Raw genomic sequence first — 14795 nt, 5'->3', positions numbered from 1 at the left:
AGCTGGGTATGTTTTAGGATATACCCCTATTCGTCTTATAAAAACATATTCTCCTACCAGTCAGAAAGGAATAGTTTTCTATCAAATCGTCCGTATAACATGGGAACCGAAAAGAGTTAAGCTTGTTGTTATCCTGTAACTTTTATCAAAGGCGTGAAGCGCTCGAATATCCACAAGGGGAATATTGATTTGTCCTACACACCAAGGTCAATATATGTGGTGAGGCATACTTTAACCGAAGTAGATATCCGATACTACGCCATGCCGCAAGGATGCTCCCACATTTACGGAAGTGAAGGGTTCTTTCGGTTCTAATGCTGAGTGAGAAATAAGCAAGGCTGGGCACGATATAGGTACCCTGATTGCTCAACACAAGATTCATACCTTAAAAAGATAGTGCCTATAGTATTGAAGAGTCTTTGACAGAATAGTGTTATCATATACCTAGACATATATACTCCGGCATCACACATATATGGTCATTAAATGTGGTGAGCTCACCGACATACCAGCAGAACACCTAAGTACAGGTAGGTTAGGTACCGGAGCCTACGTGCTTAACCGACGTGCCAAGCCCTCATTAGCTCTCAACAAAGCTGATCGTTACACGACATTAAATTGATGCAATCAAGCCATCTTGTCTTTTATGAAAATGCGAAGGCTTGTAATAATTCGCCCGATGAGTAAATAAGGCTTTGGGCGACTTTGACCACGATTCATTTCTAGGAGCCAGTAGGCTACCTAGATTGGCGGGGATAACAAAGGCTCTGTTTTACTCTATGTTAGGTTGACTCGGAAAATATATGAGGTATAGTGTAAAAATTTATTTATTTTTAGCACCGTTCGTTAGGTCCTCTGGGTGGACCAGTAAAAAATATGATTTCTGTTTACCATGGGATAGGATAGGTAGGTAGGTAGGTGTATGATATCCGCCTATGGTTGCACTAACTTCCTACTATCGGACATCAGCAGGCATACGGCGCCGCTCTACCGCACTACCTTATATATATAGGTAGGCAGGTACCTACTTGGTCTGTAGAAGTATTCAAATATTCATTCATCTTCATCAAACTCTGCATGCTTTGATCCAGAAAGAGCCCGTCTCACTTAATGTTTCCTTGTTATATCTTTCACGAAGAAAAGAAATGTCTTCTCTCTCATCTTCTTCAAGCCTTATACCTAAACCTAATTGGGAGCATACGAAAGGACTGTACGAAAGCACATTGAAAGCAACGGATCCTACATCATCATGTCCAGTGGAATATAGAATCCCCGGCTACCTTGTGAACCCAGAGCATCTCGTTAAATTATTACAAGAGAAATTCAAAGGCGACTACAAAGTTAAGGTAGCTCTCTAATGCTTTCCTATTACTTAGAACCGAGGCTAACTTGGCGAGAAGCTTCGGAATGACAACTATTTCATATCCACCCCGGAACGGCTCACAAAGGTATGAAAACATTCAGAAGTCATTTGAAAGGCAAGGATTCAATCTGACCGATTAGCACGACCTGGTCCGCTGTAACTGAGTTTCGGAACCCCTTCATACATCAGGCATGTAATTCTAAGTATGAACTTAATCTTTGTATGCGGCTGATACAGGGTCAACGATGGAAAGCGGTTTATGAAATGCTTATCAGATCTGGCTATACTAGTTAGTAGGTACCTATTGTATAACGTGTTATGGTTAATTTCAATGAGTGGCTCATATCTTCAATAACCTGTGTTGTGCCTTGTTTTTCTCTCCCCCCCCGCAGCTTTCAGTATTACTCGGCATAAGCAGCTTTATGCAGGCATTAGGGTTTATATCCTGCACGCACCTTAGGTAATGATAACCGAGATAGATTACATCTCACCTATATATCTCCCTGGGTATAGGAGGTAGGTGGGTAGGCACTTAATAAGCCCTCAATTCTTTCATTTTGATAAGCACTAATATTTATAGCTCCACGGGTCCTTACGTCTTCAATAGCGGTGGAATTAATGGAGTCGTTTTCTATATTCTTGTTCAAGGTCTCCAGGTAAATTGTCAGGGGTATGAGACACTAGGACGTATTGGGAGATGGACTCACTAGGATAGTAGTATAAGGAGGCCTTTTTGTAGTCTCTCAACTTAATTGTCTGTAGATTCCGGCGATTCCGTCGCTTTATTGTGATGAATTGCTTCGAGAGAATACTGATGAGAGATGCTATTTAGACTTGACTGACAAATTTTAGTATGAGACCCCGGGCTAATCTTAAACTACCGAGTTCTTTAAGGATGCTATCAAGGTATCCGGAGGAGCGGTTAGTGACAAACTAGAAATCCTTTAGTGCTTTTAGATTTTTCATTACTTTTTATATTTCTGATTATGCCCATGATAGATGTCGTATGCAGAGCGAGTGCCAGGGGCTAGTATGCACTCTATTGTCGATATCTAGAAACGCCTAGCCTTCCAACCTTCCTCCGGGGGCTGGCGACTCTTTATATACCTGACAGTAGAGCCCTGTACTAGCCAGTATTCCTGTTGTATCATCTGTATCTGACTTAACCTTCTTTGAACTCAGCCCTTCCCGCTTTACTATTAAGATACTCGTTTCTATAGCTCATGTTACTCTATGTATTAACATTGAACTTCCTTCGTCGCAGACATACCTCTTGTTAGCCCAATCCATAGCGTAATACGCAGCGAGGAGGGGCGGCGCCCAGTATAACACTTGAGAGGTGAACCGACGCCAGGTATTGAACACAGCGTCGTGAAAAGCACCCGCAAAGATCTTCTGGCGATTTGGGCTAATAGTATATGTGATTATGCCTTTCTGGCGTATAATACAACCTATATTTATATCAGTCAATCTGTCTAATATACCTACCTCCCGTCTAACTGCAGTGGAGCCAGATCAACCAGATGAGTGATATCATACCAAGATTACCCCATGTATCTTTGTTTAAGAAACTATACAAATTGGGAAGCAGTTAATTAGGTGTTTTCCCGTTGAAGGGTCGGGGTATAGTTGATGATATAGAGGAACGGAAGATGTTTCTTAACTTACTGGCCATATTTGCCAATAGGGATCTCGCTGCTTCGAAGTATCTGTGATGGACGCATCACGCTGGTGTTGGAATAGTCTCACGTAATGTATATCTACCTAGGCGGCCTTACAGCGAGGTCAGGTTTAAGAGATAAAATTGATGGCGTTGATGGAAAGTCTTAGGTGGGTAAACAACAGAGTTTCAACAGTTTTGCAAGTCAAAGTTGAAACGTTTAAGAGCTTCATTATCTCGACGACCGTCCCTGATGAGAAGGAGTCGGGGAGGCGGGCAAAACGTCAGTCCGAGGTTCAGATCATGTCATTGGATATTATCAACCTAGGTAGCTAGGAGGTAGGCATGTATGCAGACTGCTTACATTGCGGGGCACCCCGGGTCCTCATTTATTACTGGATCATTACGAAGTAATTACAACTTCACTTAGTAGATTGGTAGCAGCGTCTTCTGATGCTCTCCGTAGGTTAGGTATGCACCTACAATATTGCAAGGAAGACCTTGTCAAGTTAGCTATTCGTACAAAAAACCTTAGGTTCGGTTGCTCAACTGTCTTTGCATACCTAAACCAGTTGAGTATATCGTATAGTTACTACATATTAGAGACGTGGGAATGTAAGTTCTTGGCAAGTTCGTGGTGATCCGAGTAAGGTTTGGTTGAAGGAGTCTCTAACCATACTCAATTCATCATAGCTCGTTTATCTTGATAAGCCTGATGTATCAAATCTGCCTCGCAAAGCACCTAATTACGACACTTTTATGTAGGCTTAAGAAGTGCCTAATAATTCATTCCAATAACATGAGATTCCGAACCAGCCATGTATAAGCTCTACTTAAACCAGGCAGATAATAGCATGGCGCGTGGCAAAGTGATCTATTCCATCGTGCTGTATCCATACAGAGAGATTATATAAATGGCGACTGTAATCTAATTAAAGAAATATTTTATGAGCTGGTGCGTGTCATCGTCGTTGAAATGTGTAGCCGACAGACATACATGTACATAGGTACCTGTAACTGCGCCTTCACGCTATGTACACCGTTTTAATGACCTATTTATTACTGTGAGGAATACTGTGTGGTGCAGGCTGTCCATTAAAAACATGTATCTAGGTACCTGAGATACCAGGGTACCAGTAGGCTTGTATTTCGTACCCTTGAATGGAGCTGAGGTCTTTAATTAAAAAAAAAAAAAAAAAAAAAAAAAAAAAACTTTCAACTTGTCAAGAATTCCTATATATAATTATCTCCAGTTGTTAGGCCACCAACTTCGATGGAACCGGATACTGCTGGGTTCTTTGAAGAACCGGCCGATTATTATCCTCCATCACCGCCTCCAACCTCCCAGGTTTATACGCTGCAGACAGGGGAGAAAATCACACTTCACCTTGTAGGTCACAGCCCCTTGGAAGCCCACCATCTCTGGAATGGCAGTCGTATTATATCCAAGTACTTCGAGTCCCATGTATCCGAAGTTAAAGGCCGAGCTGTGCTTGAGCTCGGAGCCGGTGCCGGACTTCCTAGCATTGTGAGCGCCATCCTGGGGGCCGAAAGGGTCGTGGTCACCGACTACCCCGATCCGGATCTGGTCGTCAACATGAAGAAAAACATACTAGGCTGCGAACTTATACCTGTAGTAGACGGCCAGCCTGACAACTCTCCAATTGTTGCCGACGGCTACGTCTGGGGAGCTGATGCGACTCATCTACTCTCGCATCTAGAGCCGGTTAGGAGGGACAAATTTGATGTGCTTATCCTAGCCGATTTACTCTTCAGACATTCCGAACATGGAAATATGATATCAACAATCGAGGCGACGATGAGCCGAAAGAAGGATAGTACGGCCTTCGTCTGCTTCACAAGTTACCGGCCATGGCTGCAGCACAAAGATCTCGCATTCTTCGACCTTGCGCGAGAGAAAGGGTTTCTAGTCGAGAAGATCCTAGAGGAGAAGATGGACAAGGCTATGTTCGAAAATGACCCAGGCGACGAGGATGTTCGGAAGACGGTTACAGGATTCACTTTACGCTGGCCTGATGAAAAGTGCATATAGATTGCCCCGGGCGCAGTTTGTTTGACTTGTGCTAATTTTTCATCAATGCCCTCCCCGCACTTCTCCGGATTCAATCCAAACGATGAGAGAGAAATATGCGCAGCATCTCGTCTGACACGCAGTTGTGCGCCGCCCTTCTTCATTCGACCGCAAGTCATCGCACATACAGACAGCTACACAAACAGCTAAAATGAAATGAGGTAAACTGCACCATCCATTCTCCCAACAGCATGTGACCAGAAACGAACGAGCGCTCAATAGTGCAGATCCTACCGTGGCGGCTGTAGAACTTATATTAGGGCTATGATGCTTCCGTCTTCTATTGGGCAAAATATAGCGCGAGACACCAAAAGCCAATTGCGTCTAACAAGTACGCCTTATCTCGGGCGCTCTTCATACATATTGTTCGTGTTCCTCGTCCTTTTCCGCCTCCTTTAGAGAGGTAGTGTTGGGTGGATCTACGAGGCGGTGCATGCAAGTGTTGATTATGTCGCCCCCAAAACCTACCACATCCGATTCTTCTGGTAACGGTTCCTAGTCAGCTTTCCTACTGGCCCTAATTTTCCTTGTTATCGTTGTTATTAATTTCAATATGGCGTCTTAAATGAGTAGATACCAGCGTGATTACTACTTGCAGCTGCGATATCGCCAAGTAATGAGCCAAGTAGCCTCAAAAGGGTATTGAGGCACACTTTTGAGGAGTAAAGCTCATAAAAATGCAATCCGGAAATAACTGACGTTCAGTGACCATCAGCTAAGTATGGAAATATTGGCTGGGCTGCATGTGGTGCGGGTTGCAGTTACAGTAAGGCATAGCCTCATTCCGATTACAGACAATAATCGAACCAAAGTACCAACCAGACCTCCATATCTGGATCGGTATTTCCTCTTCTTGAAACATAACTTGGATTCGTGTCTTCCGTTCCTACGGGGAACAACTGATATTATTGGGTCCGTATTGGCCGAAAGTTTGTCGAGAACACCTAGCCCCTATCATCAACCACTATGGAATGGCCGTCTCCAAAGTGGGCACCATCGAGATGGACGATATCGAGATGGCTTCTCCTCACAAGATTATTACAAGTGTCATGCACCCTCGTAACTGCTGTGATGAACGGGTTCCTTCTAGCCTATATCCACAGGAACCGGCTCGGCGTTACGACAAGCATGTTTTGTTTAGAGATGATGGTTCGTCTTGCTACCTTGTCTATCTGCTCTCAACCTTCTGTGAACTATGAACTTACCGCTATCCAGATATGTATCGCACTCATTTATTCTGGCCTAGTACTATCAATACAACACTCTGGTAACCAACGGAGAAGATCGAGCACAATATTGGCCACCATCTTCGTTGCTGGCGATGTACTACTCACTGGGATCATGATCGCCATCATATCAGTGCTCTCTCGCACGGGGCTGCCGACGGACTGCCATGGATTGACCCGAGACGATATGGAAAAAGGCGATGCCCCTGACAACCCTCCCCCAGAATATGATACAAGATTTGGCGATGGGGATGATATAAAAGGACTGCTTGATAAATACTGTTCTCTAGAGCAGAGCTTCTATTCCATCGCCATAGCCCTAGTGTACGAGAATCATTAGTCCCCATACATGTACATCCATCTACTAATAATGTCAGATTTACTTACATGCTAACGATAACACTGGGAGCGTTGCGGATCTTTGAGCAGCGTTGGAACCAGCGCCAGAAAGATCGCCTATTTCCATCGACAGACGATATTTATCAACCTGACCATCTAGGACCAGAGATTCAAAGCACTAATGCTGAGAGAGACCCTGATGACGCCGTGCGATCTAGAGAAAGGGTCTTGACGCCAACAGCTAGGGCGAACCCTATAATACAAACTGTTAATGTCGAGTCCTCTAGCGAAATACATGGGGATCGTGCATTCAACGACCAAAGACGGACACAGCCACTCCCTGTCTCTCCTGTGTCCATTGCTTCTCGAATATCTCAAGTGTCTCCCATTTCACCCGTTATGCACCAGCATGGATTATTCCATATGGCCTCACAAGACATGCCGGACATGTCCGCGGGAAATTCAATGATGAGCCACTCTTCGGATCTCGCAGCTGAAGCTATGGTGATAGACGGGTACCGATATACAGTTCAGCCAAGGATTCCGCCACTACCCGCTTACTCACCAAGTTCGTCGGGGGGTCGGTTTATGGATGGACACGGTAATGAGTCAAACGAGATGCGTTTGAGCGACTACGTCAAAGGTGAGACGCGGGCACAAAACATGAAGGACTCGGGATTGGGCATGTAAGAGATACGTATATTAGGATGTACCTATATTTCATATCTGGCGGCATATGTTGGCGGGATGATTGATTAACCATTGGTTTCCAATTCATGAGCGACGGCGTCGGAGGTTACTCAGTTGTCAGTTTTACGAAAAGTCTTCTTGCTTTGTCGATAGATCCTCTGGTAGACTATCATCTAGTATATCTTCAATTCAATGAAAAACACCCCTCAGGAAAATATAGTAATGAACCATCCCAATTTCGTATAGTTTACCTGTTAACATCTTCGCTTCACGACGGCACATTGCCGCTATTTACATTCTATTCCCCACTTAGCTACCCCAAGCCAAGTGCCCGAGCCAGGGGAAGCTCGGAATGATGCCGATAGAGCGCAACGTTGTATGTTAGTGGAGGCAAAGGTTTCTTTGACGATTCAACCCCGCAATACCATGAGATCATCTCCACCGCCACCTGTACCTATCATCAGACCATCTATTTTCACAAGCAAAGATCAGCATCTCTACTCCAAGCTGTCGATCACGTAGCCTTATCCCGAGCAATTAACTGTAAAAGGAATTAGCTCGGCTCTATCACGGACCTTGACCATACTCTCCGTCTAACCTACCCTAAGCGGCAACAAAGACGTTACCACGAGAACATACAGAGTATTGAATTAAAGCTAAGACTACCTGTAACCTAACTTTACCTAAGGTAGTCAGACTTATTGTTACTCAAGGCGACGTTACGCAATTCAATCTAGGTCACACTTCCAGTTGCGCCCTGCTCGTACCTCGGAGTCAGTCAGGTAACAAGATCACGAGTCCACCGAGCTCCCGCATACCCGCCTCTAAGTTAGGTTAGGTACCTACAGGTATCAAGCAAGCAAGCAAGCAAGCAAGCAAATTTGCTCCTTTACCTAACCTACCTTACCTTACCAGGTACCTTACATCCCTAGGTAGCCTGTCCACAATGCCCACCTCCACACTACGCACCCAGCTAGACAGGGACGGCTTCGTGGTCCTCCGTTCGCTCCTCGCCCCGGCGCAAGTCGCGCAGCAGCGCGCGGCCGCCGAGCGCGCGCGCGCCCTCGCGCTGTCCGGGTCCTGGCCCCACGTGCGCACCGTCGGCAAGCAGTTCCCGCCCTGGACCTGGCAGCCGGGCGTCGGCATCTGGGGCGTCCAGCACCTGCTGAACCCGCGGCTGCCGGACGCGCCCACGTTCGCCGCGAGCTACTTCGGCGACGAGGTGTTGGGCGTGGCCAAGGAGCTGCTAGGTAGCGGACCTAATGGCAATGGCAATGGGGATGGGGATGGGGGTGCGGGTGCTTGTTCGGACGACGAGCTCGTCATGGAACTGTATAACCTGCTCGTCCGGCCGTCCGACGGCTCGGACTTCCAGCTGCGCTGGCACCGCGACGACATCCCCGGGGACGCGAGCGCGGCGCAGGAGCTCGCGCGCCTACGCGAGCCGGCGTGGCACGCGCAGTGGAACCTAGCGCTGTGCGACGGCGACGAGAGCCTGGTGGTGGTGCCGGGGTCGCACGCGCGGCCGCGGACCGAGCGGGAGCGCGCGGCGGACCCGTTCGACGCCGACATGCCGGGCCAGCTCGTGGTGAAGCTGGACGCCGGCGACGTCGTGTTTTATAATAATAATATACTCCACAGGGGGCGGTACGATGGGAGTCGCGAGAGGCTGAGCCTGCATGGGTCCGTGGGACATGTGGCTGGGGGGAAGTTGAGGGCTAGGAATGTGCTGCAGCATGCGGTTGGCAGCGTGAGTGTACCCTTTTTCATATTTCGTGGCCCTTTTTTGTATCGTCCTTCTTCTGTTGACTACTATGGCCATGTCTCTTTTTTTTTTTTTTTTTTTTATCCAGGCCAAATTCAAATCAACAAAACGAGGTGTAAGGTAGCTAACACAATACGGTGTAGTGGGTAGATAAATGTGACTTCAGCAATCTAGGTGAGAAGCAAAGAGCAAGAGCAGAAGGGATGCGGGCGCGATTAGTCAAGTTAGGAAGCGAAAGCGGCGACGTGGGATATTCCCTAGATGAATGATGATGTTGATGATGATGATAATGACTCAAGCTATTTATTTCCAACAAGCCTATCAAAAATGTCCTAATAAGAATAATTTAGGCTCAACTAATTCCACCTAATATATACATGAAGAAGGTATTCACAAAAATTCAAAGGATATACACTGAAACGTATGCAAGCCTGCTCATGCAACCTATGATGTATCCTGCAGGTATCAAATTGTACCTGTCAAAAGTTGGGTATCCCCGTGGGAATAATTTTCTTTCGCTCCCTGGCGAAGCCCCTCTTGCGCAAGATAGCTGTTCAGAATGTCTCGGCTTCTAACCGGTCCTGAACAACATGATGTTTGCGGGGAACACGTTCACGTTGTCTTGCCATTTGGCTAAGCTCTTACCATCCCGGTCGATCATGCTAAGAGAACCGATCGTGTTAAGAGCGTATACGTTAATGTTGCTAGTAGCGCCTTCGAGCGAGACGATTCGCGACTGGCAGTTCTCGCCTGCCTCAACTGTAGAGCAATCTATAGCAGTACCGAGTTAGTCTTCCTTCTTTCTCTTGCTGTGAAAGAGTAAAATCAAAGCTGAATCCAAACTTACCAGTGCTGTAGTTGTTGAAGAATGAGTAATGACCGGCGCCGTAGATGAAGATGTCCGTCGAATCAACGATTCGAAGACCCCATGCATTAGCACAGTTTCCTCCAACACCTGCACATGACGCTTCGAAATCGGGGTCGTGGAGAGCTGCGACTACGGGGAAGGGCTTGGTCGCATCGGGTAGAGGCTGATAGTATCTGGGAAAGTGTAAGTGTGGATCACTACCAAAATCTGGGGTTTAACTTACGGCGTCTCGGTCTGGAGCATGCTGGCAAAGATGTTCTTGGTTCCAACAAACTGGTAGTTGTAGAGGTTGTTGTGCTCGACAGCCGTGCCGAGGAGCCAGAAGTTGCCGACGGTCGACTCGATCACTACCTGCTGTTAGTCATCTGTGAAAACCGGAGAGAGTAGGTTCTGCTTACAAAGACCCCTGCCGGAGTAGATGGTGATTTGCGTGTTTTTGGAGTCCTCAATGTCATGATCGGCTGCCCACAGCCATGTGTTCTCCATGTACAGGTTGGAGGCTTTCGGTGTAACGTGCATCATCATGTACGCGCCGATACATTTGGGGTCAATGTTGGTGGAACCAGGCTGCTTAAGGCATTGTGCGACTTGGAAGTCCGAGCCAGTAAATCCGCCAACTCTCGCGTGAACATCCCACATGCCACTCGGAGTATCCCCTGAAGCCAGGTTCCACTCGATGAGGATGGCTCCAGGAGCAGGTCCTTGGTTTCCAACGACAAAGTCCGACAACTCCACTTGTCCAGCGTCGCCTGACTTAGCACCGACTTGTAGCACAGGCTTCGGGTTGCTCATGTCACCGAAAGCCTGACCATTGGCTACAATGATTGGGTAGCCTTCTCCAATGATCTTCGAGCCCGCAGGGATGCTTAGGGTTGAAGTAACCTTGTAGACACCGTGGTCAAGGAAGAGAACTTTTCCGGCGGAAGCTGCGCTGTTAATTGCAGACTGTAGTGCTGCGGTCTTGTATTTTGTTAGGCAACCAAGCATCATTATTGTCAGGACAAGGGCAAACTTACATCATCAGTCGCAGCGTCACCCTTAGCTCCGGAGCTTCGAGCGCTGACGATATCGGACGCGGAAAGATCCTCATACTGTGGCTTCGATCGGCCGTAGTAAGCACCGTTGCGAACGAGAGACTCGGGCCTCTTGTTGGGCGTTATGGTTTTTTGGAAGGCACTAGGTCCATCGGGTGTGTACTGGTGTCCCTGTCCCCATGCTTCAACCGTTAAAGAGCCTCCTTCAAGTAGAGTGCCACCCGGGCCCTTGACTGCAACAGGGACATTCTGTAGCTTGACATTCTCGAGGATGATGCTAGCGGCGGTGTCCGGCTTAGCACCAGATTCGTAAGCCGTGGTAATACCAACAGGAGTGTCCTTGAAAGTACTGTCAATGACGGTGATCGAACCAGTTGAAAGCGCCTCAGCACCACCAGCTGTGATGTCAATTCCCTTCTGGCAGTTGTTGATTTGAAGTCCAATGTAGGTCCAACCCCAGTTCCATAGTTGGATGATAGCTAGAAGGTTGATGGTCAATACATAAAGTTTCCATACCTCCTAATTGCAATACGACAACATACCTGTTTGACAGTTGTTGAACACTAGGTTCCTCATGGTGTATTGCTGGTTGCCCAGAGATGCACCCGTTGCGCCACCATTGAACGTTAAATCGCTCATGAAACCACCGGAGCCTATAAGAATTAGTCGAGGATTACTGAGGCTTGATTAGATCTATCAAGACCTACCACTCTCAATGAAAAGTCCGACGTGAACGACACTGGGGTCTGTAGGCATGTTGAATTCGACATTGATAAGACTGGTCGCTTGCGAGGTAGGCCAATGGATACCAGTGGCCGCGGTTGCTGGCGCAATGGCCGTGGTATCAAAAACAAAATTGCGGATTTGACGGTAGAACACGTTCGTTGAGACCCAGTTCAAGTTCTCTCCGTAGTATGGATTGCCATCGATTAGACCAAAACCTTGGAAGTTGGGGGTAGCTTTAATGACTGGTCGGTCCTTCGGGTCACCGACCATCTGAGTAAAGTAAGGGGGGACAATAGACTTGGAGATTATATAAGTTCCGGACGGGAAGTAAACGACTGCCGGAGTCGTTGTGGTGGAAGCCTAATGGTATCGAAACCGTCAGCAATCTCAATATACATGGGAGTAAATTTCCCAATAGAGCATCACTTACACATCCTTGTAAACACCTGTTATCGGGTGTGTTCATTGCTGCCGTAATGGCAGCAGTGTCGTCTGTTGATCCATCACCCTTCGCACCAAAGTCCTTCACGTTACGAAACACTGTATATCCAGCACCTCCAAAGGGTGCAACACCTTGATCTATCCAAACGTTAGTCGAAACTCCGTTGGCTTAGTACTAAGAACACTCTTACGTTGTATGTCTTGAAGCCAGTAAGCATTTACGCTCGCGGCGAGACCGAGAGCGGCCGAAAGAAAGGTTTGAAAGCGCATATTGCAAGCTGAGTGGTAAAGACAGGCACAGCGAAGCGAGATGCAAGATAGATAAAAGTCCCAACTTGGGGACGGGTGAGAAGGGAACTTATAAAGAGAAGGAAAAAAAAACGAGAAGGTAAAAGTTGAACCGTTGTCACAAGTGTTGAGCTACCACAGCTGGCTGGGTCATGCCTTAAAGTTAAATGGCAAGGTTGGCGCCGCAAAGGTAACGTGAACCACCCGGTTGAGTAGGATCAAGCAAAACTAAAGACATAAAATAGACAAAGCTAAGCGGACAAACCCCTGGGCCTCTTTGGCAGCCCCTTGTTGAACCAGTGAACTGGGTTGATTTGGCCAAATGCGACAGCCACGAGCAAGGTTGCAGACTACGTAGGCGAAAGGGGGTTTGGCCACTCAGATAGAGTATATTGAGCACCTACTTGTTAAACTCCACTATAGTACCAAGACATGACATTCCTGGAGGAAACGATCCAGCGAAGTAGCATTGTGGCGACGGAGGTCATAGAGATCTAAAACTACCTAGGCGCGGAGGTTATGCCTTGACCAGCACACGGAGCATAACAAGACTCTGTCCAAAGTATACCTACCTAACCTAACCTAAGGTAGGATATAAGGTTGTGGGGCCGTATGCATCTAAGGTCATCCTTTCATTGCGGCAAGCTCTCAGAACCAGCAGAACTACTAGAACGAGAATAATGCTCCTAATGCTCCTAATGATCCAGGGTCAGGCTTTGCTGCGGCTTTAAGGGCTCCTACTCAAAGTGGAATCGTCCATTCAGGTACCATGCGAGATGTGATAGGTAGGATGGAGGAGCCGACAGGAGATTGGATAGCGCTGGCCATCCTAAATTAGATGGAGTGTTCCATGTAAAGGTGGTTGTTTCAACCATGTGACGTTGGAGCCGCGAGACATTCCAGGCCACATGTAAGTCATCGACTTAGACTAGGACCTGCCAAGGGGGTATCTGGGGGCCATCTGACGCGGATTTGCGCTACAAACCCAAAGCCCTGGGATTTTAGGAATAGCCACTATCGGATGATAGTTTTTTTTTTTTTCTCCTTCCTATTTTTCCTTTGTCTTGTCGCACTGCTTGTAAAGCCCAAGCCATACCATAAGTCATAAAACTAGTTGTATACCTAGTAGTAAATGTCAGGTTACCACTGCGTTGCATTGCATTCTGTTCACGGCATAACGTTGAAATCGCTGATCCCCACCGCTAGGGTTTTTTTCATCTCATCTCGGTGACAACAAAGAGAGCTAAGCAATGCGATTAAATGCTATTAGGAAAGAAGATGACGAGAAAATAGACATATGTACCACTGTAGGTGGAAAAGCTAATCGGAATCCAGGTAAAAAATCCAGGGGACGGCCCGATTGGGTTTCGATCAATGGAAACATGTTAAAATAAATGGAAGGTGGTGAAAGGGTGAAAGGCGAAACCTGGGGGAGGCCGGGGGTTTTCCAAGGTTCTATAGATTCTATGCTTAAAAATATCCTTGGAATGTTTCAAAAACATGACTTAAAAAAGCAAGGACACGCTACCTTAGGTACCTAGGTACCTAGATGCTAGAGGGTCCAAGCGCCCTGGCGAATGCGCTCAGAGGGTTAGCCAGGGCGCTTGGACGCAGAACAGTGATCAATAATAAAACGGACTGTAGATAATGCACTGTACGTCTTTTCCTCGGTTTAATCTCTTCTCTTGTTCATCATTTTCCTTTTTAATACACCGTTGTCTATTCTACATCTTCTTCATCTCCAACACCTCGAAAGAATCATTTACCTACCTATATTAGCTCCCTTATACATATATAAAGAATATCATGCGCTTACCCCTTACGTGAGCTCACATCTATCGGATTTATGGTCAAGAGATTGGCCTGACTTACGCTAACTCGGCGAAAGCACGTCTTGTCAACTTAACTTTAACTCGACATGATCTTACAGATACTCTGATTATTTCTACCCTAACCCATGAAAAGGTCGATCACCCGCACGCCCCTCTCCTTCAAAGGGGAACTTGCTATAAACGAAGCTTTCCCCTCCTTTGAAACCTGGAATTAAGCTTCATTTTTATCCCCATCGGGGCCCATCGGGTATCTTGGCGGTAAGGCTTGAGTCTTCCGTCCCCTCAAAGACCATCTGCCGAGGCCTCATTCCGCTCACTTTCCTGATTCGCTTTCATATGACATATATAACCCAATAAACAAAGCGTAAAATGATATCTTAACAACTGGAACTTAAGCTATCGCACGAAATTTCACGAGCTATACTCCATTTTAGCCTACCTATAGGATTCGCTGATGTATTATCATGGGAT

The 14795-nt window shown here is 46.8% G+C and overlaps 6 protein-coding genes across 6 annotated transcripts; 4 read left to right on the top strand and 2 right to left on the bottom strand.

Annotated features, from left to right (window-relative positions):
* Window positions 1-966: 966 nt before the first annotated feature.
* F4812DRAFT_411638 (uncharacterized protein) lies at window positions 967-1768 on the top strand (the record flags this gene model as incomplete). The annotated part of the gene is made up of 3 exons (XM_047932638.1): window positions 967-1346; window positions 1401-1448; window positions 1504-1768. Coding segments are annotated over exons 1-3 (269 nt in total), but the record flags the coding sequence as incomplete, so codon positions are not given.
* Window positions 1769-2130: 362 nt separating this feature from the next.
* F4812DRAFT_411636 (UcrQ-domain-containing protein) lies at window positions 2131-3361 on the bottom strand. Its single transcript, XM_047932637.1, has 4 exons — window positions 3032-3361; window positions 2903-2934; window positions 2634-2814; window positions 2131-2577 (listed from the first exon to the last, which is right to left on the bottom strand). The coding sequence occupies exons 1-4, from the start codon at window positions 3085-3087 to the stop codon at window positions 2526-2528; spliced, it is 321 nt and encodes a 106-aa protein (XP_047795423.1). The 5' UTR covers window positions 3088-3361; the 3' UTR covers window positions 2131-2525.
* Window positions 3362-3978: 617 nt separating this feature from the next.
* F4812DRAFT_39555 (uncharacterized protein) lies at window positions 3979-5693 on the top strand. The gene has a single exon (XM_047932163.1). It carries the CDS (start codon window positions 4297-4299, stop codon window positions 5074-5076), a length of 780 nt encoding a protein of 259 aa, XP_047795422.1. The 5' UTR covers window positions 3979-4296; the 3' UTR covers window positions 5077-5693.
* On the top strand, window positions 5573-7624 carry F4812DRAFT_39545 (uncharacterized protein). Its single transcript, XM_047932160.1, has 4 exons — window positions 5573-5834; window positions 5910-6264; window positions 6331-6665; window positions 6719-7624. The coding sequence occupies exons 2-4, from the start codon at window positions 6082-6084 to the stop codon at window positions 7368-7370; spliced, it is 1170 nt and encodes a 389-aa protein (XP_047795421.1). The 5' UTR covers window positions 5573-5834; window positions 5910-6081; the 3' UTR covers window positions 7371-7624.
* Window position 7625: 1 nt separating this feature from the next.
* F4812DRAFT_39504 (uncharacterized protein) lies at window positions 7626-9495 on the top strand. The gene has a single exon (XM_047932156.1). The coding sequence runs from the start codon at window positions 8317-8319 to the stop codon at window positions 9283-9285; it is 969 nt and encodes a 322-aa protein (XP_047795420.1). The 5' UTR covers window positions 7626-8316; the 3' UTR covers window positions 9286-9495.
* Window positions 9496-13104, bottom strand: F4812DRAFT_39495 (glycoside hydrolase family 55 protein). The gene is made up of 9 exons (XM_047932153.1): window positions 12396-13104; window positions 12194-12342; window positions 11745-12123; window positions 11580-11690; window positions 11020-11516; window positions 10402-10963; window positions 10227-10350; window positions 9983-10176; window positions 9496-9906 (listed from the first exon to the last, which is right to left on the bottom strand). Exons 1-9 carry the CDS (start codon window positions 12472-12474, stop codon window positions 9707-9709), a joined length of 2295 nt encoding a protein of 764 aa, XP_047795419.1. The 5' UTR covers window positions 12475-13104; the 3' UTR covers window positions 9496-9706.
* Window positions 13105-14795: the final 1691 nt, after the last annotated feature.

This window comes from Daldinia caldariorum (genome assembly GCF_022478825.1).
Source record: "Daldinia caldariorum strain CBS 122874 unplaced genomic scaffold F4812scaffold_1, whole genome shotgun sequence".
NCBI lineage: Eukaryota > Fungi > Ascomycota > Sordariomycetes > Xylariales > Hypoxylaceae > Daldinia > Daldinia caldariorum.
The sequence above is the reverse complement of the archived record's forward strand: the minus strand, read 5'-3'. Positions and strand labels throughout refer to the sequence as shown.

Bases quoted from the DNA above. Each gene is read 5' to 3' on its own strand.
- F4812DRAFT_411636 (XM_047932637.1), bottom strand. From the start codon at position 3,087: ATGCGTCCATCACAGATACTTCGAAGCAGCGAGATCCCTATTGGCAAA. The intron at 2,935-3,031 runs GTAAGTTAAGAA...CAATTTGTATAG, and splicing joins CCTATTGGCAAATATGGCCA to TTTCTTAAACAAAGATACAT. The intron at 2,815-2,902 runs GTATGATATCAC...ATATAAATATAG, and splicing joins AGATACATGGGGTAATCTTG to GTTGTATTATACGCCAGAAA.
- F4812DRAFT_39555 (XM_047932163.1), top strand. From the start codon at position 4,297: ATGGAACCGGATACTGCTGGGTTCTTTGAAGAACCGGCCGATTATTAT.
- F4812DRAFT_39545 (XM_047932160.1), top strand. From the start codon at position 6,082: ATGGAATGGCCGTCTCCAAAGTGGGCACCATCGAGATGGACGATATCG. The intron at 6,265-6,330 runs GTTCGTCTTGCT...ACCGCTATCCAG, and splicing joins TGTTTTGTTTAGAGATGATG to ATATGTATCGCACTCATTTA. The intron at 6,666-6,718 runs GTACGAGAATCA...TAATAATGTCAG, and splicing joins TCCATCGCCATAGCCCTAGT to ATTTACTTACATGCTAACGA.
- F4812DRAFT_39504 (XM_047932156.1), top strand. From the start codon at position 8,317: ATGCCCACCTCCACACTACGCACCCAGCTAGACAGGGACGGCTTCGTG.
- F4812DRAFT_39495 (XM_047932153.1), bottom strand. From the start codon at position 12,474: ATGCGCTTTCAAACCTTTCTTTCGGCCGCTCTCGGTCTCGCCGCGAGC. The intron at 12,124-12,193 runs GTAAGTGATGCT...CGATACCATTAG, and splicing joins ACAGGTGTTTACAAGGATGT to GCTTCCACCACAACGACTCC. The intron at 10,177-10,226 runs GTAAGTTAAACC...ACACTTTCCCAG, and splicing joins ATGCTCCAGACCGAGACGCC to ATACTATCAGCCTCTACCCG.